The following is a 27,953-nucleotide window of genomic DNA, read 5'->3' as shown; positions in this document are numbered from 1 at the left end:
AAAGAGCAGATGCAGCAGAGGACTGTACCATGGAGCCGATCCACTGCACCATACAAGCTAAAGTGACAAGACATTAGAATGCTTTTTTATTACATCTAAAGACTTCTACAGAAACAGATAACATTCAATAGGTAAACAATTTCTGTCCAATGCAAGTAATAAATATTTTCACTTGATACTTTATACAAACTGACATTGGCCTACTATACAGGTTTAAAAGCCTTTCAGCTGGTCTGGCATGCCATATGGAAACATTGTTAAGGCAATGAGTTACAAATTCAGTCCACAGAAACCAGCAATAAGATCTGATTTGTAATATTTACATCAACTCCTGCCCACTCGGCTGCTTATGGGCCTAATGAATAAGCAGCACCCTTGTCCCCAACACTGGCAAACTTAGCTTAAAGTAATAAATGAAGTCACGCACAATCCTTCTAGTTGAGCTAGACAGCATGTAAACCATCCCACTGCACTCTCTGCCATGATACCCACAACCCTGACCCAGGAGCTATCTGGCACAAGGATATGGATAATTTGGATATTTTTCATTCTGACTGGTAAAAGCACAACAGTCCTAGCACATCCTCAGTCCGTGCCCACCCTAAAATTTATTTTGGAGTTAATTTTCATAGCATATTTGTCCTGCAACTATGAGCCTCTGAATTGAACTGCTATTTGATGCTAGGTCTTAACAAGGTACTCATCTTCCTATTAACTTTAGTATGAAATAGTGAAAATTAGACAGTCTGCAGGTGGCTATTAAATTATTTAGGTTTTTGATTAGCAGCTCTCCAATTTGGTGTTACAGTAGCTATCTGGTTTCTAGGGTGCAACTTACCCTAGCAACCAAGCAGTGGTGTGAATGAGAGCCTGGAATATGCATAGGGAAGGGCCTGAATAGAAAGATACTTTTGTTGAGCAGTAAAAACAAATTGTAGCCTCACAGAGCTTTTTGGACTGATGGGGTCAGGTGCACACGCACATATGAAGAGCAGGTATGTGGACACAGTATGCAATAACCTTCTATCTGATGTTCTAAGTTCACCCAAATAGAACCTAAGGTCTCTAATACACATGGGGATCAGATTTCTGGAATTTTTCCATAGAAAAAGTGCCCAAAATGGACCCTTCCCTCTTCCGTAGTATAAAACGGCACAGACCAGACAATAGCTGCATGGAAACTTTCCAGTGTGTAAACCAAATGAAACCCTAAGTGCCATAGGTCTAAACCAGGGGTCCCCAACCATTTGAACCAGTGAGCCACTTTCAAATTTAAAAAAAATTTGAGAGCAACACAAGCATGCAAACATTTCCTGGTAGTGCCACATATGGTCTGTGATTGCAGCTCACAGCCTACAGGAGGCTCAATTTAGTAGTACACATGGTTTTATGCAACCAAAGGTGCCTCCAAGCCAGGAATTCAAAAATAAGCATCTTCTTTGAGGCCACTGGGAGAACGTGTTGCTCACAAGCCACAGGGTGGGGATCACTGGTCTAAACCTTTCATAGAAACATTTCCCTTTAATTCTCAGGAATGTCTGTAAGGGGGGAAATATATTAACCCTGACCCAGTTAATCCCAACTCCCACATGCAAAGCTGAGGTTTTTGTGGGAGGGGGGGGGGTTACTATTACAGATCCTGACATAATGATGACATCCTCTCCTTTACTGTAGATTAACACACCCTTTGGCCACACTATGCATCTTGCTTAAAGTGTCTTTTAATTATACCTCTACTCTCTTGTGAGGGAATAATGAACATCATGTGAAAATAGGCCCTATGCAATATTTCAATGAAAAGAACTGGCATTAGGACTGCTAGATCATTTTTTTTTAAAAAGCAATGATGCCGTCATTGCACTCTGTGTTTATCCAATGCATATTCAGAGGTGAATAAATAATTATTTTCATTGCAGTAGGGATGCACAGAAGCATTACACACTGGAGTGCGTTCATGTCTCCCTTGAGGCACAGAGCAAGCACAAATAGCTAGACAGACATGATGGCGTTTTAAATAACATTGACATTTTGTCAACTTTCAAAGAAAGAGTAACAATGCCTGAAAGGGAGGTTTGATTGGCACCAAACTGCTAGCTTGCTAAATGCTGAAAGGACTTTAGGAGGTGTAGCTGGAACTAAAATCTCTCCTAGATTGGACAGCAAAAGACAGAGGAGAAAGATGGCACCAAACAGGAAGGGGACAACCATCTTATTGTCACTCAAGTGTCTGTGTCAGGGTACCAATGAATGAAATCCACTTTTAGTTCAGCCCAGGCCAAATTAACAGATACAATCTGACATTTATTTAGTGCTGATTGCAGACTGAAGTGCTTTATTCTTAAATGTCCATTTGGCAGCGAAGTATTTTTGAGCTCCAAACTCAGTCATTGTTGGGTTAAAGGAGAAGCCAATGTCAAAGTATCTGTGGTGCCCCAGAGCTCACCTGGATTGCCATAAAGAAGTGCAGATTTTAATGAGCCGGTTTTCACTTAACAATCCTTGAGTTTGGATTTCTAGAAGTGGTAGAGGCAGCTCAGGCCATACCAATATGGTGGCTGCTGTAGAGTGCAGTGGGATGAGCAATGCTGGGGAGCTTTAGTATTTAAAAAAATAAAATAAAAACAAAAAAAAAAGTCAGAGAAATCTCTAGAACAAGAGTCAATCTCTGGGATTAGGTTGAAAAATTAAAAATGGAGAGGGGGGAGAGTGAGTAAGAGGCGGGGCCAGGTTTCAGTTTTATCAGATGAGTATAGTCTTCCGTTTATATACAAAATTAAAACTGAAAATATAGTTCTGTTCTCTGTACATGTCTTTAGCTTTTTTTGTATTTTTAGCATTTCCCTTAAAAAAAATAATAAAATAAAGAAATCAGGTGGTAGGGGTCCTGCATCTGTCAATCAGTCCAAGGAGATAACATCTGGTATGATGCCATAAAGTGAGGAGCTGTCTGCTGGCCCACGGCTGGGGGCATTGTGGGACTCACGAAGGCTGTTCGACGATACCAAACTGCTGTTACTGCCACTGTTACTCCCATTAGTTGCTGGCAAAGAAGAGCTTGCACTTGCGTTTAACTGGTCCAAGAAAAGCTGGGAAGAGGTGTAGGGGAAGAAACGGGAAGAATGAAGCAAATCTGGCTCTTCTGATGCTGCAGCAGCAGCCGCCGCCAACAGTGATGTGTTGTAATGCTGGAGGAAAAGAAGAACAATTAGCAACAATAGTGAATACTGAACCATAATGTAACTGCATAAACACTGTGGCTAAAATACAAACAGATTTAGCTGTAATACGAGATACAATGTCCATGTCCAAGCTGAATTAAACAGATTTAAATCCTTTGTTAAAAAAAAAACTATGTTTCTCAATTAGCAGCTCTTATTACAATGACAGCTATTTCTGAAAGTTATTGCAGGTAAGCACAGGAAACCCCACATCAGGTCTGCAGCCGCAGGAGGGCCAGAAGTGTCCCCTGCTTTTTCAGTAAAGCTGCATGAGAACAGAACCAGAAACACAAGATTGTTGCACCAATTAAAATGAAACTGTTGAAGAAAGCATGGCCCCAAATGCCTGTCAGCTTCAAGTGGTCTACAGCAAACCAGTTTAATTAGTAATGTGATATAGCCCTCTCAAATCTCAAATGCATATGCAGGTTGGTGCTTAGTACTAAGTATTAACTGTGCATAGTTTTATAGAATTTTTTTTGTATAAACTGATAAAACATGGGAAAATATGGAACTGCAACCTAAGCTAGCCACACCTTCCTAGAAACAAGTGGGAAAATATTCAACTATGAAGGGAGTGTTCCTTTAAATCAGATGTTTACCTATAAACAAACTTTTGGTATTTTATAGACTAATTATGAAGACCAATTGCAACATACTTTCAATGTGCCGTCTTCACTGCACTAAAAGTTCATTTAAAGGGGAACTATCGCGAAAATGAAAACACCCAACTGCTGCATGAAAATGCTTCATGCAGCAGTTGGGTGTCAGATATTCATTGACAGTTAGATCCAATATATCTTATAGGGAGGGCTCCCTTTCCTAGCAGATGTATTAGAGCTCACTCAAATAACGGATTCCAGTACAAACAAAGTCTAACAAAATAATTGCCTTTTGTAAAAATTCTGCATGTAAAGAGACAGGATTTCTGATGATTTTAATAGAGTGAGCTCTAATACATCTTCTAGGCAAAAGGAGCCCCCCTTTAATATATATTGGATCTGTCAATGAATATCTGACACCCAACTGCTGCACGAAGACAGAATGAGGAGAAACAGATGCTGAGAGAGGAATAGTGAAGACAAACTTGATTATCAAAAACAGTACAGAATTTTTAAGTGATTGTATTTAGAAAGTTTCTTATTTCAGTATGCTGAAGGGAATATTAAATTTTCACTATAGTTCCCCTTTAAGGATAAAGAACTCCTTTTAAAGGAAACTACCTACTCTAAATTCTGCAGCAGGGCTACATGTAGATTACGATAACACAGCATAAAGACAAAGCATCTCACCTGGTTTTCTCCAGACAGGAAAGGAAAGAAATCCAAGCCTAGAAAAGAGAACATTGTACATTGTAAGGTCTTAGAATAGGGGAATAAAATTAGAGGCAAAAGAAGAGGGGGCAAGAATACCCAAGATTTTAATTAAGCAAATTCTATGCAGATAACTACTGACATTAAATGACCATGGTCTCTGGAGACAGAACAAACGAGTCTATTGCAGCACTATATCTTGTAAGTCATCTATACCTTGTAAGTCATAAGGCATGTGTGCCATGTGGAAGGGATGCCGATAGTCCTGAAGTAAAGGTGCATTGATGTATGTGGAGTCAACAGGTGGCAGGCTAGGAGTTCGAGAGATCGGAGAAGCCTGGTGCTGCAGATTCAACATACTGCAATAGATTGAAAAATAATATATTACAAAGGAGTCTGTGAAGCTAGAAAGGCAACCTAAAAAAAACCCCAAACTTTATAGCTTTACAATAGTGGATGCAAAATAGTTTTGGCAGATTTAACCTGGCCACACACTGATTTTACACATGTATGATACTGTCACCAGGTGGTAATATTTTCCAACTTACACAAACCAGGCTGTTTGGCACCCAAGGCGATGACTGGATCCACAGGTGCCCAGGACAGCATTCATACGCTGATTTTCATATATACAAAGTACTTTCAGATTATGGAATTAAAGGTATTAAAAGGGGACCTAAAAATTTCTCTAGGTAGTATATGGTCATTATACATCCCAGACTAATACAGACACGCCAGATAAAACTCCGGCTAGTTAACCATTTGGGGGGGTTAAAGGAATTTTTCAGTATAAAAATAAAAACTGGGTAAATAGATAGACTGTGCAAAATAAAAAAATTATATTATATTATATTATATTATATTATATATATATATATATATATATATATATATATATATATATATATATATATCTATATATCTATATATCTATATATCTATATATCTATATATCTATATATCTATATATCTATATATCTATATATCTATATATCTATATATCTATATATCTATATATCTATATATCTATATATATCTATATATATATATATTAATGGTGAAGTCCTACATAATTTAGAAGATGTAAAACATGTAAGAGATCTATAAAACATTATGTTCTTACCTTTTATTGCTGAGAGGGGATGCAGGAGTAATGGATGGGCAACTCCTCTTGGGACAGGGTTCTTCTTCCTCCTCATCTGAAGAGCTGTCTATCGTCAGGTCTATTACTTCCACCTTCTTGTTTTTGTTGGAGGAGTGATGGTTCGAGGGCACCTGGTGCTCAACTGAGCTGCTGATGCAGCCATCTGCAATAATAAATACCGTTGTTAGAAGGTAGCATCTTCAGTTACTATTAGTTCTGTGCTCCAAAATGGCAGAAAGCATACATCTTCAAAGCCAGCAGTATATATGGTTAATACACCAAATCTGAAAACTTCTGAAACTATGATACAAATGGCCAGGACATAAATACCACATTCCAGACTAGTTCACGCCTTCAATTACTTTGTATTTTACTTCCAATGGGTGGTAACTAACAAACTAAAATATTCACAATGAAGAATAGGAGCAGTCATTTACTACATAGTAAACTTACTGTCTACTCCATTATAAGATGTTGTGACCTCCTGTACTTCCTTCTTTGATCGCATTGGTGACCAGGATCCATCTTCCTTAAACTGTATTTCATCACAGTCTGTGCAGCACTTCAATATCTCCATAAAGAGACTAAAAAACAAAAACAAACTCAAGATACAGATACTAAGAAGATGTGATGTCTCTGAGAAGAACATTGTAACACTGAAGTGTAATTACTTGGGATGCAGTGGGTATAATTAAACTCAGGCCCGCACACCCTTAGAAGACACTGCAGTACTAAAGGGGCGGGATGAAGGTAAGGAGGAATATATTTGTAAAGCTGCACATGCAAACCGGTAGAGGGGTGCCGTCCAGAGGGTGGCCTCGTTGCAAACCATGCACCATGGCATGCAGGACTCTAGTTACATCACTGGGTGCATTTAGGAAAACCTGCACTCAAATAGCGACTTATACTCCACCTTAAATCAATTTTACCTCTCAAGTTATGATTTTATTTACAACTTTAATCTACTAATAGAAGACATCTAGATAGCAGAGAGACCACTAGTGTTGCCATAACATTACTGCACCTGATTGCAGTTTCTCCAGCTTGCACTTACCCATCTATGATTAAATGCTCATATGGAGCTTTCTTGTCACAAACAGGACACACCCAAGTGGGCTTCTTCTCATTCATCTGAATGTAGAGTGTGGCATCAAAGCACTGAAGGTGTGAGCATGTAAGAGACCTGCAGGGGATGGTCAGTCGCATCTTGCCAAGCTGTAACGGAAAAGCAGTGACATGTAATTTTCTTTGACATGTAGGTTTTCCGTTAATCATTAAAACAGAAATACAAATATATAAAGATATATTTTTATGGACTATGTTTCATTGCAGAGCAGAAATAAATAAAAAAAAACAAACAAATACAAAATGTATTGTAAAAGTGATACCTATATTGGCTAACAATAAAAATACAAGCTTTCGGAGCACCGAGGCCCCTTCGTCAGGCAAAATACGAATGAAAGCTAGAAAGGCACAGCATTTATACTGTTAGATCAGTGAAAGGTATTCATAGGCAATAAATTAGGAAGTTACAGATCAATTGTAGAGATAATACAATAAATTAGGGTGGGTTGTAAATAGTCCAGGAGTCTGGATTCAGTCCGGTCACATAGTGTGTTCAGTTTTAAATTTCCCTTTTAGAATTAAGACCTGAACGGGAAAGGAAGATTCATGAATTCAAATGTATGGAGTTATTTAAAAGATTAAGACAGGGCCTTAATTTAGGGTCAGGTTTCATGTCACACTATGTGACCGGACTGAATCCAGACCCCTGGGCTATTTACAACCCACCATAATTCATTATATTATCTCTACAATTGATCTCTATCTATCTGTAACTTCCTAATTTCTTGCCCATGAATACCTTTCACTAACAGTATATATGCTGTGCCTTTCTAGCTTTCATTAGTATTTTGCCTGACGAAGGGGCCTTGGTGCGCTGAAAGTTTGCAATGTATTTTTATTGTTAGCCAATATAGGTAATTTCTACAATACTTTTTGTATCTGTTTGTTTTCTTATTTGTCATTTTTGCTACTGGCTAACATGGTACCACAGTTTTTGTTTTGTGCATTGCAGAGCAGAAATGATTTACAGAAGTGTTAGAACATAAGGATGCAGCGAACACTGCTGGTCACAACAGGCAATTTCTTACAATAAACAATTTCATATTGTTTAGGGCAAGGGTGCCCAAAAGATGGATGTGGATCTACCAGTAGACCTTTAGCTGGTAATCAGTAGATCTCAAGACACTGCCAACAAACAGCTTGTCTAAATCACCCTACTATTCATCTTTTTCATTCACATATTTATCATGTTGAGGTTACAAAAGAAATGGTTGTTTGTTAAATATAGGAATATAAATTCTCTCATAAATCAATATTATATTTAGTATTAGTAAAGTACGGGCACTCCTGGTTTAGGGAAAGTAATCAAACAGAGGCTTTTACCGGACACAGGAGGGAGACACGTAAACTGGTTGTGGCAATTTCACTGTCTGGATCAGCTGTGAGCTTCTCTTTAACTAAGGAAAATAAAAATAAATCATGTTAAACAAAATCTCTGGAGCAATTATACAGGTAATTTGATTTTGGGCAAAAAAGTTTAACCACGATGATCAACAGAAAACAAAACTTGTACAAGGAACCAGGGGGCTTGAGATATCATAATAAGGGGTTATAAACGTTTTTGAAGCCTTAATATATTCTATTAATGCTTCATTTTTAGACCATTAATTTGGACCTCACATCGGGTGTCATTTCAGACAGTATAAAGTCATTATGGTCAAGATAATATTGTCTGGCAATGTGTTCTTTTTAGTTGTAGCTTTATTTATAAAACCTTGGGTAGGATGCAAGGAGGTAGAATTTTGTACACTTTGTATTTACGAGAGTCTTGTGCCCCTTGGTTCAGTAAACGCTTCACCTAGCATAAATTTAAGGATCCTTGGTATTTAAACTTGATGCTAACACATCTGTCTGGGTTAGGCTACGGACAAAGATCAATAGTCAAGCCTCTTGCCTGGCATTATGGTAACCACTAGCAAGTCAACTGTATGGCAGAGTGGCCTTGTAATACTGAAAACATTCTGTCACCACTCAAGAAAGATACTTCCAGCAAAATAAAATTCATGGCTGATGTTCCTGTAAATTTGAGTCACAAAAACCATTGCTCCAAGTGTGAGCATGGCCTCACTGACCAAGCAGCTGGGCTGATGCCTTACTCTGTAGCAGAGGAGAAAAAAAATCCCTGTATTAAATATTTATAAGGGCTACCTGTCGCAACATTGTTTTTGTAGAATGCCTTTAGTAGTTTGGTATTTTTGGGAAGTAAACAATATATTGTTCCCAAGCCTCTCTGAAGGGTATGAATATGGTTTGAGGAAGCTTTAATGTACATTAATAAAAATGTTCTTTTTAGTATTATTTCCTAGTCACAGGACTGCAGAAAATTGAACAGTAAAGGGAAGAACCTAGATGACATTCCATTTAATAATATATCAGGGAACAATGAGGAAAATATGAAGACCAGAAACAAAGACAAAAGGTTATGTCTTACTTAGTGCCCTGGAATGATCAGGGTTGCGGATTCCTTTTGCTCGCAGTCTCTGGAGCAAGATGGCCGATGAAAGTTGCTTCACCAGATAAACAGCCAAAGAAAAATGCTAAACATGGAAAAAATTCAGTAAGTGACAGAAAGTTACACAACACTGTGGGGGCAGAGTTATCAAGGGTCAAATAGCAAATAAAATTTTTGAGTTTCAAAATTCTCACATTTGAATTTTAATCCCCCTATTCAATGTAAATTCTAATGTGATATTTATCAAAACTCAACCATGGAAACAGTCTTAATTTGAAAATTCGCCACCTAAACCTGCTGAGTTCATGAACAATTCAATGGCAGAGGTCCGCTAAGACATTTGGAGATGTTAATAGCCTTCCTGACATTCAAGTTTTTTCTTTCAGAGAAAAACTGTATTTTGTATGAATCGAATACGATTAGAATTTTCAGGTCGGAAGCATTCGATCGAATATTAGTCATTCTAATTTTTAAAAAAAAAAAAAAAAAAAAAAAACCTCCCAGTCGAATTGTGAGTTTTTTCAAATTAAAAAAAAATTCATATGAAACTCGACCTTTGATAAATGGGCCTCCCCGTGTATAAAATGAAAACAGTTAACAGATTTATGTTTGCTCTTAAACCTCCAATTAAAAGTAGCACATGTAAATAAGTATAGTGTTAGAATATCAATACATATGTAAAATTGAACAGGTCACTGCTTTCTCTTATGAAATCATATTATATTTGGTGAGAATATTTATCTTTGACAGAGGTCACGGAGCATTTCATTTGGATTGATTCATACCGCCCAGCTGCATCCAAATTAGATATGAGCATTGGAGCACTTTGAAAATCTTCTGCATGTCTCTAGTGCAGGACCGGTAAGATGCGCACAAGCAGAGGAAAGAAAGGGGATGGAGGTGCAGCAGGCCTAGGGGTGTCTGGTTAGTAAATCAGTGCCTGACTTGTCCAAAACACAGCTATTACATTCTATTTATTTGTTATTATATGTTGTTGAAGAAGTCTTACCCTTGCAATTTCTGCAGTCCATGACACCACAATTGTGTTTGGAACAGTTGTGGAAAGTCGTACAAGTGAGGTAATATTGATTGGTCGACTAGGTCGCTTTGGTTCAACCCCATTTTTAGTTGGTGGAAGATACCCCTGTAAACAAGAGAACAGCAATATAAGTCTTTGTCTTGGAAAAGGACAAGACAACGAAAGGAAATGCAAACTGAATTACTTACTGGAAGGTTACATGGTTTTCCATTCACCTTTACACACAGGTTGGGTGGAAAATGATCTTCTTGGGGGCAGCTAGTCTCAGAGAGACAGAACCTAAAAAATAAAGAAGAGTTTACCCTAAGGCTCAGGCAACAGAGTAGTAACATTGATACACCATGACTAACCCACCAAATTAAAAAGAGAACAACAGACATCCTTTTCATGGGCTAAGAGAAAGCTTTGTGGTTATAATGTAAATGTTACTATAATGTTAATATGATGTGGATAATATTAAAGGGGAACTATTGTGAAAATGAAAATTTAATATAAGCTTCCATGTATTGAAGCAAGAAACTTTCTAAATACAATCAATTAAAAATTCTGCATGGTTTCTGAAATAATAAAGTTTATCTTCACTATTACTCTCTCATCATCTGTTTCTCTTCATTCTGTCTTCATGCAGCAGTCAGATTAATGAACCAATATATCTTAAAGGAGGGGGGGGGCTCCCTTTCCTACCAGATGTATTAGAGCTCACTCACAAATAACTGATTCCAGTAAAAACCTCTAACAAAATAACTGCCTTTTGCAGAAATTCTGCATGTAGAGAGACATGATGTCTGGTGATTTTAATAGCGTGAGCTCGAATACATCTTCCAGGCAAAAGGAGCCCCCTAGAAGATATATTGGATCATTCATCTGACACCTAACTCCTAATTGAAGACAGAATGAGGAGAAACAGATGCTTAGTGAGGGATAGAAGATAAACTTGATTATTTCAGAAACGGTACATCATTTTTAACTAATTGTATTTAGATAGTGTCAGTATTTCAGAGAAATTTCAGTATGCTGAAACGAATATTACATTTTCATTTTTGCGATAGTTCCCCTTTAATATAGCATGGAATACCTGGCTTTTCTACCTAAGACTGCTGCCACACAGTAGTGGACTACAAAAAATTGGCATAGAATGGAAAGTGGAAACACAGACTCTTCACAAAAAATACCTGAGCTGCACTTGTACTGTGAAGTCACATTTTGTCCCAGAGATATCCCTGGAGAGAAGAAAAAACAAAAGAATGAATATAAGAGATAACAGTCCTGTGTGGCTCAACTTCAATGTTGTACCAGCGAATAAAAAAAAAAAGGAAACCTTTCACTATCTACAAATATCAAAACATGAACTACAATACAAAGTATCCACTGCTATTAGTGCAAGAGTTTGTTATTCAATATAGAGTGTGAAAACAACTTACATTGAGCTACTTATCTGCTGTACTTGTTGCGGTGTTAATGCAAATGCAAAGCAAGTTTCTTGAAAGCGCTGACTGTTATCAGATGCTGCAAAGACAAAAAGAATATTATTATTAGAACATGAGCCTTATGAACCACTTTCTCTCCAATACTGACAGCTTCCATTATATATAGAACATGTTAAGATAAATAAAGGTCCAGGGCCAGATGGTATTCATCCCAGGGTACTTAGTGAACTTAGCTCTGTGATTGCCAAACCTGTTTTTTTAGGATTCTTTGAGGTCTGGTAGAGTGCCGAGAGACTGGCGAATACCTAATGTGGTGCCGCTATTCAAAAAAGGGATTGCGTTCTCGGCCACAAAACTATAGGCCAGTTAGTCTGACGTCAGTGGTAGGAAAGCTTTTCGAAGGGTTAATAAAGGATAAGATACTGGACTTCATAGCAAATCATAATGCTATGAGTTTGTGCCAGCATGGTTTTATGCGTAATAGATCTTGCCAGACTAACTTTTTTATTTATTTTTTTAAAGGTAAGTTTTATTTCCTTTTTTAACACACATCAATCATACATACAAACAGATAAGTAAATACGCAGACTTATCCATACAAGGTCGAAAAAGTGGATATAAGGCACAAGTTGTCACCAAGCATAATACAATAAAGTTACTAAAAGGTAGAGATGGACACTCCCAAACACAGTTATACGTTATAGCTTAAGGGCTAGGTTAAACCCCTCAAGAATATTAAGGCGAGCTAAGCCTCCACAGACTAAGCAGGAAGGGGTGGACTCAACTGAGACTCACTACAGGGGATTCGTGTCAATGTCATTCCATGAGCCCCAAATTTTATCGAATTTAGTTGTTGCTCCCCTAGCTTCGTAGGTGAGTTTATAAAGAGGTACTACACTATTAACCAATTGTATCCAAGCTCTAAGAGAGGGTGGGAGGTTACCCATCCAGTGGAGGGCTACAGTTTTTTTTTTTTTTGCAAAGAGAGAGAGTAGGATGCGGAAACAAATTCAAGCATATTTGGCTGGAATTATCTCTTCTAAGACCCCTAGAAGGCAAATATTTGGAGTAATTACCCTCGGGAAGTCAAGGTTATCTGCTAGATAGTTTACGACTTGTGTCCAAAAGTTCAAAATGTGTTGGCATTCCCACATTAAATGGAAGAAATCTGCAGCCAGTTGGCGACACCTGGGGCAGGAGTCCAAAGGGATTCGTGTGGGGGTTACATATAAATGGAGTATAATTTTATACTGTATTAGTTTATCTTTCAGGGAGATTAGGCCAGTGTATACATGCTCTATTGCTTCCTCCCAGTCATCTTGCTGGTCCACCGGGTAGAAGGAGTTGTTGATAGAGCCAGATTTGCTGGATTGGGGTTTGCCAGACTAACTTAATTGCTTTTTATGAGAAGGTAAGCAGGGACCTCGATTCTGGGATGGCAGTGAATGTGATTTACTTAGACTTTGCTAAAGCATTTGATACAGTGCCACACAAAAGGTTACTGGTTAAATTAAGGAATGTTGGCCTGGAACAGAGTATTTGTGCCTGGATAGAGAACTGGCTAAAAGATAGACTACAAAGAGTGGTGGTAAATGGAACATTTTCTAATTGAACCAGTGTTGTTAGTGGAGTACCACAGGGCTCAGTACTAGGTCCCTTGCTTTTCAACTTGTTTATTAATGACCTGGAGGTGGGCATTACTGATACTGAATTGTGCAGAACTATAGGTTCCATGCAGGATGCTACCACTTTGCAGAATGATTTGTCTAAATTGGAAAACTGGGCAGCAAACTGGAAAATGAGGTTCAATGTTGATAAATGCAAGGTTATGCACTTTGGCAAAAATAATATAAATGCAAGTTATACACTAAATGGCAGTGTGTTGGGAGTTTTCTTAAATGAGAAGGATCTTGGGGTTTTTTGTAGATAACAAGTTGTCTAATTCTGGGCAGTGTCATTCTGTGGCTACTAAAGCAAATAAAGTTCTGTTTTGCATAAAAAGGGCATTAACTCAAGGGATGAAAACATAATTATGCCTTTAAAGGTCCCTGGTAAGGCCTCATCTGGAGTATACAGTGCATTTTTGGACTCCAGTCCTTAAGAGGGATATAAATGAGCTGGAGAGAGTGCAGAGACGTGCAACATAACTGGTTAGTGGGATGGAAGACTTAGATCAGTGATCCCCAACCAGTAGCTTGTGAGCAACATGTTGCTCTCCAACCACTTGGATGTTGCTCCCAGTGTCCTCAAATCAAGTGCTTATTTTTAAATTCCAGGATTGGAAGCAAGTTTTAATTGCATAAAAACTAAGTATAGTGCCAAATAGAGTCTCCTGTAGGCTGCCAGTTCACATAGAGGCTACCAAATAGCCAATAGTAGCCCTTATTTGGCACCACAAGGGACTTGTGTTGCTTGTGTTGCTCCCCAACTCTTTTTACATTTGAATGTGGCTCACGGGTAAAAAAGGTTGGGGGACCCCTGACTTAGATTATGAGGGGAGACCGTTAAGGTTGGGGTTATTTTCTCTGGAAAAAAGGCGCTGGCAAGAGGACATGATTACACTTAACAAGTACATTAGAGGACATTATAGACAAATAGCAGGGGACCTTTTTACCCATAAAGTGGATCACCGTACCAGAGGCCACCCCTTTAGACTAAAAGAAAAGAACTTTCATTTGAAGCAACGTAGGGGGTTCTTCACAGTCAGGAACGTGAGGTTGTGGAATGCACTGCCGGGTGATGTTGTGATGGCTGATTCTGTTAATGCCTTTAAGAGTGGCTTGGAGGATTTCTTTTAGTTATGGATACCATGTACACCAAAATCTTATTTATAAGGAATAAAAACTTATTTTACACTATTGCTGCTGCATATCACTCAACAGCCAACACCAGAGGAGAAGATGTATTTTCGGGATAATAATACTATGTGCAAGCTATAAAAGAAAACGTTTGGGAGTACTGCAAAAAAAGAGGATTATATTAAGGGAAGTCAAGCCCATTTCCTCTTCTCTGGTGGTGACGTATTTGGAAGGGGTTTAATACACATGTGGTGTACTTAGTAAACCTCATAAAGCACCATACAGGGTGTTCATTTACTAAACAATATTACCCTATATATTTCTCTGTTTGTCCCTGTGCCTTTGGCAAATTCTCTCATATTCTGAGAGAATTTGCAATTGACTTTAAATTTTCCATTATTTGCGGTTTTTGAGTTATTCAGCTTTTTTATTCAGCAGCTCTTCAGTTTGCAATTTCAGCAAACTGGTTGCTAGGGTCCAAATTACCCTAGCAACCATGAATTTATTTGAATAGGAGAGGGCCTGAATAGAAAGATTAATAATGAGAATTAGCAATACCAATAAGGGGGTTATTTATCAAAGGTCGAATTTTAGAGTTTTTTTATACCTCGAATGAACTCAACTCGAATGGTTTATAATTTAAGAAAAAAACGTGAATCAGCAAGTTTAGGGTTAACAACCGGAAAATTAGGATTAATAAAATCACTTATCAATTGATAGAGTTTTTGGGCAAGACCCTCTAACAATTTCAAATAGTTCAAGGGACCTCTGCAACTGACCTAGACAGGTTTTAGATGGTGTATTTTCTGATTCAAGCTATTTCCAGGGTTGGGGTATAACAAATCAGTATAAAGAAATGAGTATTATAAAAGTTATTTTTTAACACAAAAAATTGATTTTTGACAAAAAACAAAAAAACAAACAAACAAAAAACCAAAAATACACAGGCTAACAACAGCCTGTGTCCATAGCCTAAATATTAAGAGTCAGAATGGCCACACAACTGGCTATTTGTGCCCAAATGTTTAGGCAGTATGGTCAAAAACTGCCTGATCATCTTTGGCCACCTAAAGCCAAAGTGTCAGTAATTACCACACCCAGCAAGGAAGGAAGTCAGAGGGCAGGAAGAAAATGGGCTTTAACTGAATTGATGGCAGTTAAGGAGAAGCATCAATCAGATTAAAGAAAAGAAAATACTGAATGTTAATATATCTCTTTTTTTAAAAAGCTTTAACAGTTTCGAAGTCTACAGCATCAAATTAAGAATATGTATGGTTCCTCCCGTTGTGCTAAAAGCAATACATAAACTACATGAACAAGTGTTTGATTTGATATGAGTCTTCGGTTCGATTTAATTTGTCAGAGTTTAAAAAATTTGAATTTCATAATAAATTTTGATTGGTCGAATTTCAAATTTATGAGAGTTTAAAATTAATTGCTAGTCAATCTGTGTTTTCAAGTAACCATAAGGTACTTTCAGGCGATTGCCATTGCTGTGAAAGAAGGGGTGATTACGAGCACCAGGCCATGAAGTTACAAACGCCTAAAATCACCCCATGTGCAACTGCCTAAAGAGGATTAATTAGCAGGACAATTGAGAAATTGCATTTTATCAAGGCAAATTAAACAACCCAGTTGAAGCTTAAGAGTCAGGGCACACAGGCAGATTCCAGGCGATTAGTAGCCCGGCGACAAATCTCCTCTTTTTCGGGGCGACTAATCTCCCTGAACTGCCTCCCCGTCGGCTAAAATGTAAATCACCTGCGGGGTGGCACTCGTAGCGCTTCGTTTTCCGAAGTCACCCGAAGTTGCCTCACGAGGAAAATGAATCACTCCGAATGCCAGGGGAGTCCTTTCGGGGAGATTAGTCGCTCTGAAGAAGAGGAGATTTGACGTCGGGTGACTAATATCACCAAATCTGCCTGTGTGCATATAGCCTTGTTTCAATTTCCGCCATTGCTACACAGCAGTTATATAAACAATAGTAGTGTTTCTGAAGCAAACACAACGGTTTTACCAATGCAGTACATTATAATTACAGTCCTATTTATTGTGCTCATTTTTAGAAAAGGTTTTTATGTGTAAATTGTAGTCTCACAGAGCAAAAGTTTTCATTGACCCTCATCTAAGTGGAAGGCAGTTAATTAAAAAAATCTATACAAAATAAAGTCTAACTGAAGAGCTGCTAACAATAGGGCAATGTATGACATATTAAAGTTATAAGTGAAATACACCTTTAAACAGAGCTTCAGAATGGACAGCCTACATACAATTCTGTAACAAAAATCTTATATAAATAATAACTAGCAAAAAGCTAAAATATCAACTTACCTAAACTTGTGGGTTTGATAAGTTCATCCAGAAGGTCATAGAAAGGAAGTTTTTGAAGTTTGACATCCGGATGGACAGGGTGGAGATTTGATGTGAGGTGTGGGAGATCCAGTTCATGTTTGGGGAGGAGAGTGACTGGTAGTAATGGAGAAGAAGCTGGATGACCATCATAGGAGAGCTGAGGAATGGAGGATGGTGACAGGTTGACTGGCATAGAGCTTGAGTGCACACTGGGCAAAGAGAAGTCAGCAGGAGTCAAAATTTTCAAAGGGAACCGCCTCCGATACAATTCCTTGATTTTCATTTGCACAGCGGGGCTGCACCCAGTCTTAAGCAAGTGAAGAGCTTTGGTCAACAGTTCGTGTTTACGACCGTGTTTGTTGCGCCCAGCGTATCCCAAAAGCACTTGCAGCTCAGATACTCGAAGACTCATAACCATTTGCTATAAAAGGAAGAGGAAAAAAAACAACAACTGACTGTTAGATATAAAGAAAAACAAACAACTGACATTACTTCAAGGCATAAAAATTATGAATAGTTAATTGTAATTTATATTTTGAACAGAAAGTGGAATTGACAGAGCAAATGTAAAACTTTGGACAGATGGCACGCTCTTTGGATTGGTGACCTACATTTTCTGTATTTACCATTATATCATATTAACACTTATTTAAAGGTTTTTGGGCACAGAGACAGGGCACCGCAGGAAATCTCCTCACCCGGGTGAGAAAGTGAACAAAAATTGTTTTTGATCTGGAAGAATAAAGATTGCTGTATGTAAAACACTGTATATGCAGCAATTTTACAAAGGAATTTTCTTGCATTTACAAGGGAAACACTGTTTTGGCCAGAATCCTAATTTCCATATGCTAATTAGGAGCAGAAAGGGAAATTACATCACAAAACAAGTAAAAAAAAAAGTTTTTCCCCCACTTGTCCCTTCCCTAATTTGCATATGCAAATTAGGGTTCAGATTCCATTTTCATTTCCAGAAAAATTATACATATAGCAGAAACTGGCACTTTCAAAAGGGGAATGCCATAGTAAATGAAAGAAAAGCAAGTTCAGGCAGTGAATGGAGTTTTTACGGTCATGGATCATGCAATGTGGTAGTCAAAATCCCTTTAAGGCGTGTGGCACGAGGTGTTCTATTGTCTAAATAACGGGAAAAAAATGTAAACTTGAGTGTACTATGATTCTAGGATTCTCCGGCTCAAAATGCATTTTCATGCAGAGAACCGACACATATACTATAATCATATGCCTTTGCATGTTTCCTTCCCGAGTCCAAAAACATACAGGCAGACTGGCTCATGACAAAAACAACCTTACTGTGCATGTGGTAGTGAGATCAGAGCATGAACCACATAATATGTGGCTGCCGTATGAAGGGTAATAACCTACAATCTTTAAAATGAACTATATCCACTATTCTGCTTTAAAAACAGCCAGAATCCAGAGACTGGAATTCTCTGGAAATGAAAATTTTAATTGAACATATTTTGTTTTTGGCATGGCCCAGAAAGATATTACCCACACATGAAATGTTATCACTGTTAGATTAATTGCTTGCAAAGGCATATACATCTCTCGCAACTTAATCACAGCCTGGACTGTTTCTGTGAATCAGACATTAGTGTTGTCAGTCCTGTACAATCTGTGTACAAAGCATCTGTTTCAAAATTGAAGTTTAAAATTCCTGTCTTTGGGGTTTCAGTTAGTGATGTGCTGGCAGCCCAATATCCGCGGGTCGGGCGGTTTCAGGCCGAACTCGCACCTCCGGTTGCGGGTGGGTCCGGGTTGAGCTCTTATTCCTGCACATCACTAGTTTGAGTCTGGCAGCTCAGTAACCCAGGTGCAGAATCTGAACGGTTACAATTTGCTACATTAGTTAATATAACTGAACTGGAAAAAGTGTTGAAAGCCCTAACTTTCCAGTTGAAGTACAGATATCCTACACAAGGAGAAACCTTAAAGAAATAGTTCAGCGTGAAAATAAAAATGGTGTAAATAGATAGGCTGTGCAAAACAAGAAATGTTTCTAATATAGTTAGTTAGCCAAAAATGTAATGTATAAAGGCTGGAGTGACTGGATGTGTAACATAACAGCCAGAACACTACTTCCTGCTTTTCAGCTCTATAACTCTGAGCTAGTCAGTGACTTGAAGGGGGGGGGGGCACATGGTACATAACTGTTCAGTGAGTTTGCAATTGATCCTCAGCATTCAGCTCAGATTCAAAAGCAACAGATATGACCCATGTGCCCCCCCCCTATAAGTCTCTGATTGGCTACTGCCTGGTAACCATGGTAAACAGTCAGTGAAAACCAACAGAGTTGAAAAGCAGGAAGTAGTGTTCTGTTATGTTAGACATCCAGTCTTTATACATTACATTTTTGGCTAACTAACTATATTAGAAACATAGATACAATAGATCAATTTCATCAGGAGGTAATTTACCTGTTTTTATGTTATTGTGGGAGGAAAGCAGAGTACCCAGAGAAAAAGCAATAAAGAACATTCAAAACACTTTGCAGACAGTGCCCAAATCAGAGCTGCATGTCAGAAGTGCTACCCAGTGAGCCACCAAAACAGTTATGGGCAGATTTATCAAAAGTCGAATTTATGTGAATTTTATTTTTTATTCTAATAAATTTGAATATACTCACAACTCGAATGGGAGGTTATTTAAGAAAAAAATCAAACGTCTCATATTGGATCAAATAGTCACAATCCGAAAACTTGAATCTAATTCGTATTGGGTTTTCCCTCTGAAAAAAGATCGATTTAGGAAGGCAATTAACATATTCAAATGGTTCAATAGACCTCTGTCATTGACTTGTAAATGAACTCAGCAGGTTTTAAGTGTCGAATATTCGAATTAGAAGCGTTTCCATGATCAACATGTGATAAATCTCACATTCAAATTTACATTGGGATTGGGGTATTAAAATTTGAATGTGTGAATTTTGACACCAAAAAAAATTTAATTAAAATTGACTATTTAATCCTTAATAAATCTGCCCCTTTCAGTTATGTAGCGATGCAACCATTTGGCCCAATTTAAAAATAAAAAAAATGTGTGTGTGTTTAATTTTTGCTCTTTTCATACAGCATATTCAATGATTACTTAAAGCATAAACTGCATGATAATTTGCAGGATAATACATACACATTCCTGAGTGGGAGTGAAAGCTACAGAATTAGGTTTCAAATATGTAGCCAGCAATACTTGTATACACAAAACTAGCAAAACGCACATGCCAATAAATGATATATTATACACAATCAAGGTAACAGGAAAGCACATATAAATAGAGAAAAGATTACCAGCAGTATTTCTTCACTGAAATTTCTGCTGTTAAAAATACTTTTGCCATCAAAACACTAGGCAGAAACATATTTTGCTGGGGTTGGACCACTTCTGAAGTCCAGAGCTCAATGCAATTCAATAAATGTTTTATTTTGTTAAAGAAAATGTAACTAAACTGAAAAAAATGCTCAGGGGAACCCATGCTGCAGATTTAATGTTTTTCCCCCCCCCCAAGCATTTAGTTCCCCTTTAAAGATAAATACAAAAGGACCATTACAAACAGCTTGGGTTCCAACAAATGAAATCCTTAAATGTGTATAAACATTTTGCCTTCACAACTTTAAAACTCTGCTTCAGCCAAATAAGCACTAGCAGAAAATGTAAGGGGGGGGGGGGGGCGCAAGTGGTGAAAAGTTTTTGCCATACAGTCAACATCATCTTCATGTAACTGAAGGATTTGCCAATTCTATCATTAATCAGAGTAACCTTACTATGGCAAATAGATTTCCCACCAATCCACCTCATGAAATAACTAGAGACCCCACTACATATTGGCCAACTTCCAATAAATATAGAGCATATTTAGGGGCAGATTTATCAAAGGTCGAAGTTAAAAAAAAAAAAAAACTTTGAACTTCGAATTCAAAAAGACCAACCGAATGTAGGTCGAAGTTTTTTGGGGTCTAAGTGGGCCGAATTGGGCTTCTTCGAAACGTACGATCGTACTTTGATTCGAAGTTTTTTTAACTTCGACCTTTGATCTCCCAAACTCCCCCAATTGCCTCCATACAGGTTCTAGGATGTCCCCCATAGGCTAAAACAACACTTCGGCAGCTTTTAGGTGGCGAATGATCGAAGTCGAAGTTTTAAAGAGACAGTACTTCAAAAAAAATTCGACCTTCGAATTTCAACGTTTTTTCAAAAGCAAATTGAAGTTGGACATTTCCCTATTTGAAGTACACAAAAAATAGCTCAAAATTCAAAGTTTTTCAATTCGAAACTTCACCTCGACCTTTGATAAATCTGCCCCTAAATGTGTTAAGTGTGGGTTTGCATTCAACACACTACTCTGTACACAGAAAAAGGTTGTAAATCTACCGGATTTCTCCGTAGTCTGAATAATTAAAAAAATAATGTCTGAAATTATGTAAAAAAACTGGTTTAGGTGTATTGAGATTAAAACTAATCTGGTATAATTTACTTAGATTTCTCATCAGCAACCAACTACAGTTCACCTAATAGGAAAGGTAGAGGAAGCTATTTATAATTTGATAATGTCTGAACATACAGTACAGTCATAAATATAGAATCAACATATTGGCATGCAAAATTACTACCAACATATAATTACAAAGCAGAGCAACAGAGACTACTCAGTCGATCCATGCTTTATTTCCTCATTGTAACTCATTTCTCAACTATGCACAAGGCATTAACAAGGCTTAGGATAATACACAAGGCCTCCTGTACATATTCATCTATATATAGAGGTCTGATTTTTAATAAGCTCCGGTATATATTAGTCATGTTGTTTTTTTAGAGGCATAATTGCTATTAGGACCTACCCGCTTTTATGCAAGCTTATCATCCACATTTATAGAGATTAATGAAGTGTGATCAGATTGCTTTGGTCAGGCAAAATATCAAAGAATCCTCAAATGGCAGGATACAAATACAATGCTCACCAATTTAACAGAAAAACAGGACAGACTCAATTGCAGAGAAGAGCCTGCAGTGAGCATAACGCTTCCCATACATTTAAAAGGGCAGCCTATAGCATTTTTAATGCAAGTTTAATGTAATATTTTTGCGTTAACGTCAAACTCTATAAATTAAACTCCTCGTATTCTACTCCCTGATCCCCATGAACACAAATAAAACAAATCAACAGTCCACTGAATTGCATTCTGTATAAATAAACCTTTCCCTTTGCCCTTCTACCGCCTATTAGGCTTTAAAAGCAGCTCATATACTTGCCCAGTTTAGTCGTCAGCCCATAGGGCCAACGATTGGCTCATTATGTGACTCTACATGCAACAACGCAGTCTAGAAAGGGCTCACACGTCAAACATAAAATTACTGACGGATACATTGTTTGCAATCTAAAAATTCCCAAAAATAAAAATTACAAAGTAAACGGGACAGAACACAAAAGGCTTCACCCAAGCACTTCCCATAGTACAATAATACGAATGCATAGCACTTACAGCAGTCCCTAAAATGACAGCTACTTGCCTTAGACAGACACAATTCCCAAACAGCAGTGAGAGTAGCAGTTTAACAACAGACAGAGGCTTGCATGTAATGCATATATGGCATAGCACGTCTGTGTTTATTAGAATAAAAAACAGAACACGTGCTGCCTGTTAATAAAAGAGGAATAGCAGTTAAGAAAAGAGGAACAGCAGAGAGTTCAAGACAAGCTGTAGCCAGATGCATAAAGAGGAAACATGGAGTAAACATGGAGTAAACCCCCCAATCAGATCTAGAGAGGATACAAGCCCACCAGGCACACAAACTACCATCACTTACTATCAGCACAGAAACATGAAGTCTGGAGAGGGAGACAGGGCCATGCAGAGGAAGGGTGGGGGAGGGGAAGGCGAGTGGGGGAGGGGAGCAGGCAATAGAGGATGCCTCAGCATGGTGACAGGGGATGAGAAGGCGTAGAACAAGTCCCACATCACAAGCAATTGTATAAGGAAAAGCAGCTCACAGCCTGGATATCAATATATCATGTCATTCTCACAACAAGCATGTCCACGTGTGACACTTTAAAGGGAACACCAAGCCAAACATTTCTGTATTTAGAATCCCGAATGCAAATGCCGCTTGTTACAGAAGCACCACATTGTTACAGAAGCACAACAACAGGGGAATCCATTATTAGTATCCTAAACGGTTGCTTGGCAACTCCGGCAGCATTCGTACCCACTGCCGTCATCACGTTAGACTGATCGGACAGGGGATCGGGAGATACAAGTAGGTTGTGCTCAGCAAATCCCCGAGCGAAGCAGAATAAACCAATAAAGTAAGGAGTAAAACTTCCACGCGCGGTGAATAAAGTTCCTTTCTTGAAAGAATCCAGTGACAGCCGGTTGTCAGGGGTGATGGATTGTTCCAACAGCAACAGGAGTCGCAGCACATCGCCCAATAATGAGACTGAGTACCAACTATCAGCATCTTCTTCCTCACTCACTTCATCCCCAGGGAGAACTCACACAGCGGTACTCCGTGTCCCGACTGATTACTTTCCCCTCGCACCGCGCGTATATCAGGACACTCGCCCTCATGCCCCCCAGCAGCCAACATGCCCACACCAGCCCCCTCCACCCGGGCAACACCAACAATAACAAGGGCCCCCTCTGCCTTCCACATACAACATAACTCCCTCTACCTCCGGGAGCCGCTTCTGCGAGTTCCCTCGATCATTCGCTTCAACACAGCCGATCTCACAATTGTCAATACATAGCGGAGACCGGAATCCCGGTCCCGCAATTCCAGCTGCGCTTTACCTTCAGTTCCGCACTGTCCGCCATCTTGCTGCTTTGCGCGCAGGCGTAATGAACCCGCCGCGACGTGGCTCGGACGCGACTCGTGACGTCACGACGCAGGATTCGAATAAAGGCGCCAATGGAATGAACTGCGAACTGTACAGGAGAGGGTCTGCAATTAGGGGTTGAGCAAAGTGGGATGGGGGAGGCTCATGAGTGTATTAGGCTCAAGTAGCGCTCTATAGGGACATTCCAAAATGAGTCGTTTCCAAAGGCATGTGGACTTCAGATAAAACTCTAGGGATCTTAGCCTGTAAATTCCACTGAGGCAGGGACTGATAGTTACATATTTAAGTCGGGTTGAAAACACAAAGTCCATCAAGTTCAACCCCTCCAAATGAAAACCCAGCATCCATACACACAGCCCTCATATCCTCATATTTTATTCAATAATTATTTATTAAGCCCTATATATTCTCCAAATAAGTCCCCAACTAATAGTTTGTAGTAGGGGCACTGCAGGAGCTGCAGTACAGAAGTCCTTGGGGCAAATTTACTAAAGGGCAAAGTGGCTAGCGCTAGCGAAAATTCGCCAGCGTGACTTCATTTTGCCACTTCGCCAATTTACTAACAGTGTCCCTGGCGAAAATTCGCTAGCGAAGTAGATAGACTAGTGCAACTGCGCACCCTTACGCCTGGCGAAGTGGCGAAACTACGCAAATTTACTAAGTTTTTTTTTCCTGAACGATAGCTCTATCGCCAGAGTTTACTTCACCAGGTCAGACCAGGCGAAGTGCAATAGTGTTTATAGGAGTTTGATAAAAAAAAAAGTTGAAAAATTTCCAGTCCCGTTTTCCGCTGGCATTTTTTTACTTTTTAAAGGGTGATAGGCCGAAATAGATCGAATTTTTTTTTAGGGTGCCCACCTTCCCCCCTACATTTGATAACATATGGCACCTAAACTATACTATGGGCATGGGTAGGTCATTAGAACATCTCTATATAATTGTATTAAGTTTCCCTGGGCTTGTGTAGTGTTATTTATTTGCTGCAGCAAACACGTCCATTCAAACTTCTATTTGCCGCTGTATGCAAATTTCGGATCGCAACTTCGAACTGCTGATCGTAACATCGCTAGCGCAACTTCGCAAACGATCGGTAACTTGTGCACAACTTCGGATCTTTGTGAATTTGCGCAGCCCTGGCAAATCTACGCCTGCCGAAGTGCGGCGAAGGCAACGCTGGCGCAAATTCGGAGGTAAGTAAATTTGCCCCCTTGTCTCTCATGGACCATCTCACATACAAAGTCAGTCCAGGTGCCAGGTAGGGTTGTCCCTGTCCAGTTTAGACCCAGACTGGCCGGTTTTTGGAAGGACTGGCCGGTTGAAAACTTCCAAATTAAGAAAACTTGGCAGGATTCCCTGACATTGACGCGGCAACCAACCCCAGATGTCATCAACTCGCCCCCGACATGTCACTGCCCACCCTTGATACATCATCGGCCTGCCCCCGCCCAAAGTTAAAGGACCAGTCACCTCAAAAAATGTTTTTTAAAAATTAGTTTATATACATCGAAAAAAAACCACCAAGACAAATTGAACTTTAAAATCGCAAAGTCTTTATTAAGAAATAATTACCGAAACTCTACTTGCGGTCCTTTTCAGACAGCGATCACGCGATCCATTGTGCCACGCTCAAATTCTCCTCCCTGCCTTCCTTATAGGAGATAGCCAGGGCGTAGAAATTAAGCGATTCACGTCGCATCATCGCCTTTTCTGAAGAGGAGCGGAAGCAGAGTTTCGGTAAGTTATTTCTTAATAAAGGCTTTGTGATTTTAAAGTTTCATTTGTCTTGGTGTTTTTTTTTTTCTATGTATACTAATGAATTTTTAAAAAAATGTTTTTTATGTTACTGGTCCTTTAAGCGCAGGGAACAGTGGAAACCCTAGTGCCAGGTCTGGACTGGGATTTAAAATAGTCCCTGACATTTTCAAGTACAGAGAACCCCAAACAGGCCCCCCACCAGCCCAATGCATAGTGATTGTCTAATATGGCATCTAACAGCAGAATCCACATTGCCAGTCTGGATGCCTCTTTCATATCCCTTCCTATAGCCCAGGGGTCCCCAACCTTTTTCACCCGTGAGCAGCATTCAGATGTAAAAAGTGCTGGGGAGCAACACAAGCATGAAAAATGTTCCTGGGTGCTGCCAAATAAGGGCTGTGATTGGCTATTTGTAGCCCCTATGTGGACTGGCAGCCTACATGAGGTTCTGGTTGGCAGTACATCTGGTTTTCATGCAACCAAAACTTGCTTCCAAGCCAGGAATTAAAAAATAAGAACCTGCTTTGATGCCACTGAGAGCAACATCCAAGGGGTTGGGGAGCAACATGTTGCTCGCGAGCTACTGGTTGGGGATCACTGCTATAGCCCATCCTCCCAGAAATACTTACTCTCAAAGAGACAAGCTGGAGCCTGTGGGAGGGAGATAGATATATTCTGTCTAATTTTAACTCCTTGAAGGCTGGCCTTGTATTTGAAAATTGTGGCCACCATTCCTCACAATTCTTTCACATTAGTACCCTCTCGGAGAATGTAGGTTGATGGGTATCACCTCAGTAGGCAGAGAAACTCCAGTAAGCCATCATTGCTGCTCAGCATTAGAGACAACTTGGAACCACTCCTGAGGAAGCTGATTGGCAGCAAAACGCGTCAGGCAAGAACTCAGGCCCAGGAGCAGCTGAAGCAGGGACACGAGTGAGGGGATTGTCGGCTACCGAATCACGGCTAGCAAAACATTTTACTGCCCAGCGTCCAACTGTGAAGAAATTATTTTTTAGCACAATTATTTCCATGAGATTTGAAGTTTACAGTATGCAAGGCTAATCTTTGAAAAGGCACTGGCGGAAAGTAATAGTCTGTGACTAGGCACTCTTGCAGTACAAATTGGTGAAAAGGCATGTTGTGGAGACAAAATTTTAACTAATCCTTATACACCAATGTTCATGGTCTGTGTGTTTAAAGGACAAATAAACCCAAAGGCCTGGTGACACAATTCACTTTAAGTAGCACAAGTGGTAATTACGTTTAAACATAAATACTATACTACAGTCATGTGAAAAAGTTTGGGAACCCCTCTTAGTCTGCATAATAATTTACTCCACTTTCAACAAAAAAGATAACGGGTATGTATTTCATTTTCCAGGAACATCTAAGAACTGGGGTGTTTTCTGGACAAAGATTTTAAGTGAAGCAGTATTCAGTTGCATGAGATTAAATCAAATGTGAAAAATGTGGGTACCCTTGTAATTTTGCTAATTTGAATGCATGTAACTGCTCAATACTGATTACTGGCCACACCAAATTGGTTGGATTAGCCTGGTAAGCCTTGAACTTCATAGGCAGGTGTCCAATCATGAGAAAATGTACAGTACAGAAGTTAAGGTGGCCAATTGCAAGTTGTGCTTCTGTTTGACTCTCCTCTGATAGCATGGGATCCTAAAAGCAACTCTCTCAAAAGATCTGAAAACAAAGATTGTTTAATATAATGGTTTAGGGTAAGGTTACAAAAAGCTATCTCAGAGGTTTAAACTGTCAGTTTCAACTGTAAGGAATGTAATCAGGAAATGGAAGACCACAGGCACAGGTGCTGTAAAATCCAGGTCTGATAGGCCAAAAAAAATGGATTGTGAGAATGGTTACAGACAACCCCAATATGACCTCCAAAGACCTGCAAGAAGATCTTGCTGCAGATGGTGTATCTGTACATCACTCTACAATTCAGCACAATGTGCACAAAGAACATCTGTATGACAGGGTGATGAGAAGGAAACCCTTTCTGCACTCACACCACAAACAGAGAGTCACTTGTTGTATGCAAAAGCTCATTTAGAGAAGCCACAGTCATTTTGGAACAAAGTGCTTTGGACTGATGAGACAAAAATTTTGTTATTTGCTCATAACAAAAAACGCTTTGCGTGGCTGAAGAAGAACACTGCATTTCAAGAACACCTGCTACCTACTGGTGGAGGTTCCATCATGTTGTGGGGCTGTGTGACTAGTTCAGAGAATGGGGCCCTTGTTAAAGTCGAGGGTCGAATGAATTCAACCCAATATCAACAAATTCTTCAGGATAAAGTCCAAGCATCAGTCACAAAGTTGACGTTACGCAGGGGTTGGATATTCGGACCCTAAACGCACTTCAAAATCTACAAAGGCATTTATGCAGAGGGAGAAGTAAAATATTCTGGAATGGCTGTCACAGTCCCCCGACTTGAATTTCATAGAAAATCTATGGGATG

General features: G+C 39.1%; 1 protein-coding gene across 4 annotated transcripts; it reads right to left on the bottom strand.

The window, feature by feature from the left end:
• Positions 1–71: 71 nt before the first annotated feature.
• On the bottom strand, positions 72–23,713 carry pias1.L (protein inhibitor of activated STAT 1 L homeolog). Of its 4 annotated transcripts, none has more exon segments than NM_001085692.1 (14): positions 72–3,185; positions 4,511–4,548; positions 4,748–4,890; positions 5,655–5,838; positions 6,129–6,259; positions 6,730–6,890; positions 8,124–8,197; positions 9,232–9,337; positions 10,262–10,396; positions 10,480–10,570; positions 11,464–11,511; positions 11,713–11,797; positions 16,848–17,289; positions 23,675–23,713. In NM_001085692.1, coding segments are annotated over 14 exon segments (1,950 nt in total). In that variant the 5' UTR covers positions 23,699–23,713; the 3' UTR covers positions 72–2,897.
• Between the last annotated feature and the right edge of the window lie 4,240 nt (positions 23,714–27,953).

Source organism: Xenopus laevis, chromosome 3L (genome assembly GCF_017654675.1).
Source record: "Xenopus laevis strain J_2021 chromosome 3L, Xenopus_laevis_v10.1, whole genome shotgun sequence".
NCBI classification, from domain to species: Eukaryota; Metazoa; Chordata; class Amphibia; order Anura; family Pipidae; genus Xenopus; species Xenopus laevis.
Note: the sequence above shows the minus strand (reverse complement) of the source record. Positions and strands in the feature narration are given on the sequence as shown.

What these genes read in the sequence shown, in the direction of transcription:
- pias1.L (XM_018250597.2), bottom strand. Translation starts at nt 17,286, where the DNA reads ATGGTTATGAGTCTTCGAGTATCTGAGCTGCAAGTGCTTTTGGGATAC. An exon ending in CAGCAGATAAGTAGCTCAAT is followed by an intron (nt 11,512 to 11,712) that starts GTAAGTTGTTTT and finishes TCTTCTCTCCAG; the next exon opens with GGATATCTCTGGGACAAAAT. An exon ending in GTGTCTCCCTCCTGTGTCCG is followed by an intron (nt 6,891 to 8,123) that starts GTAAAAGCCTCT and finishes TTTCCGTTACAG; the next exon opens with CTTGGCAAGATGCGACTGAC.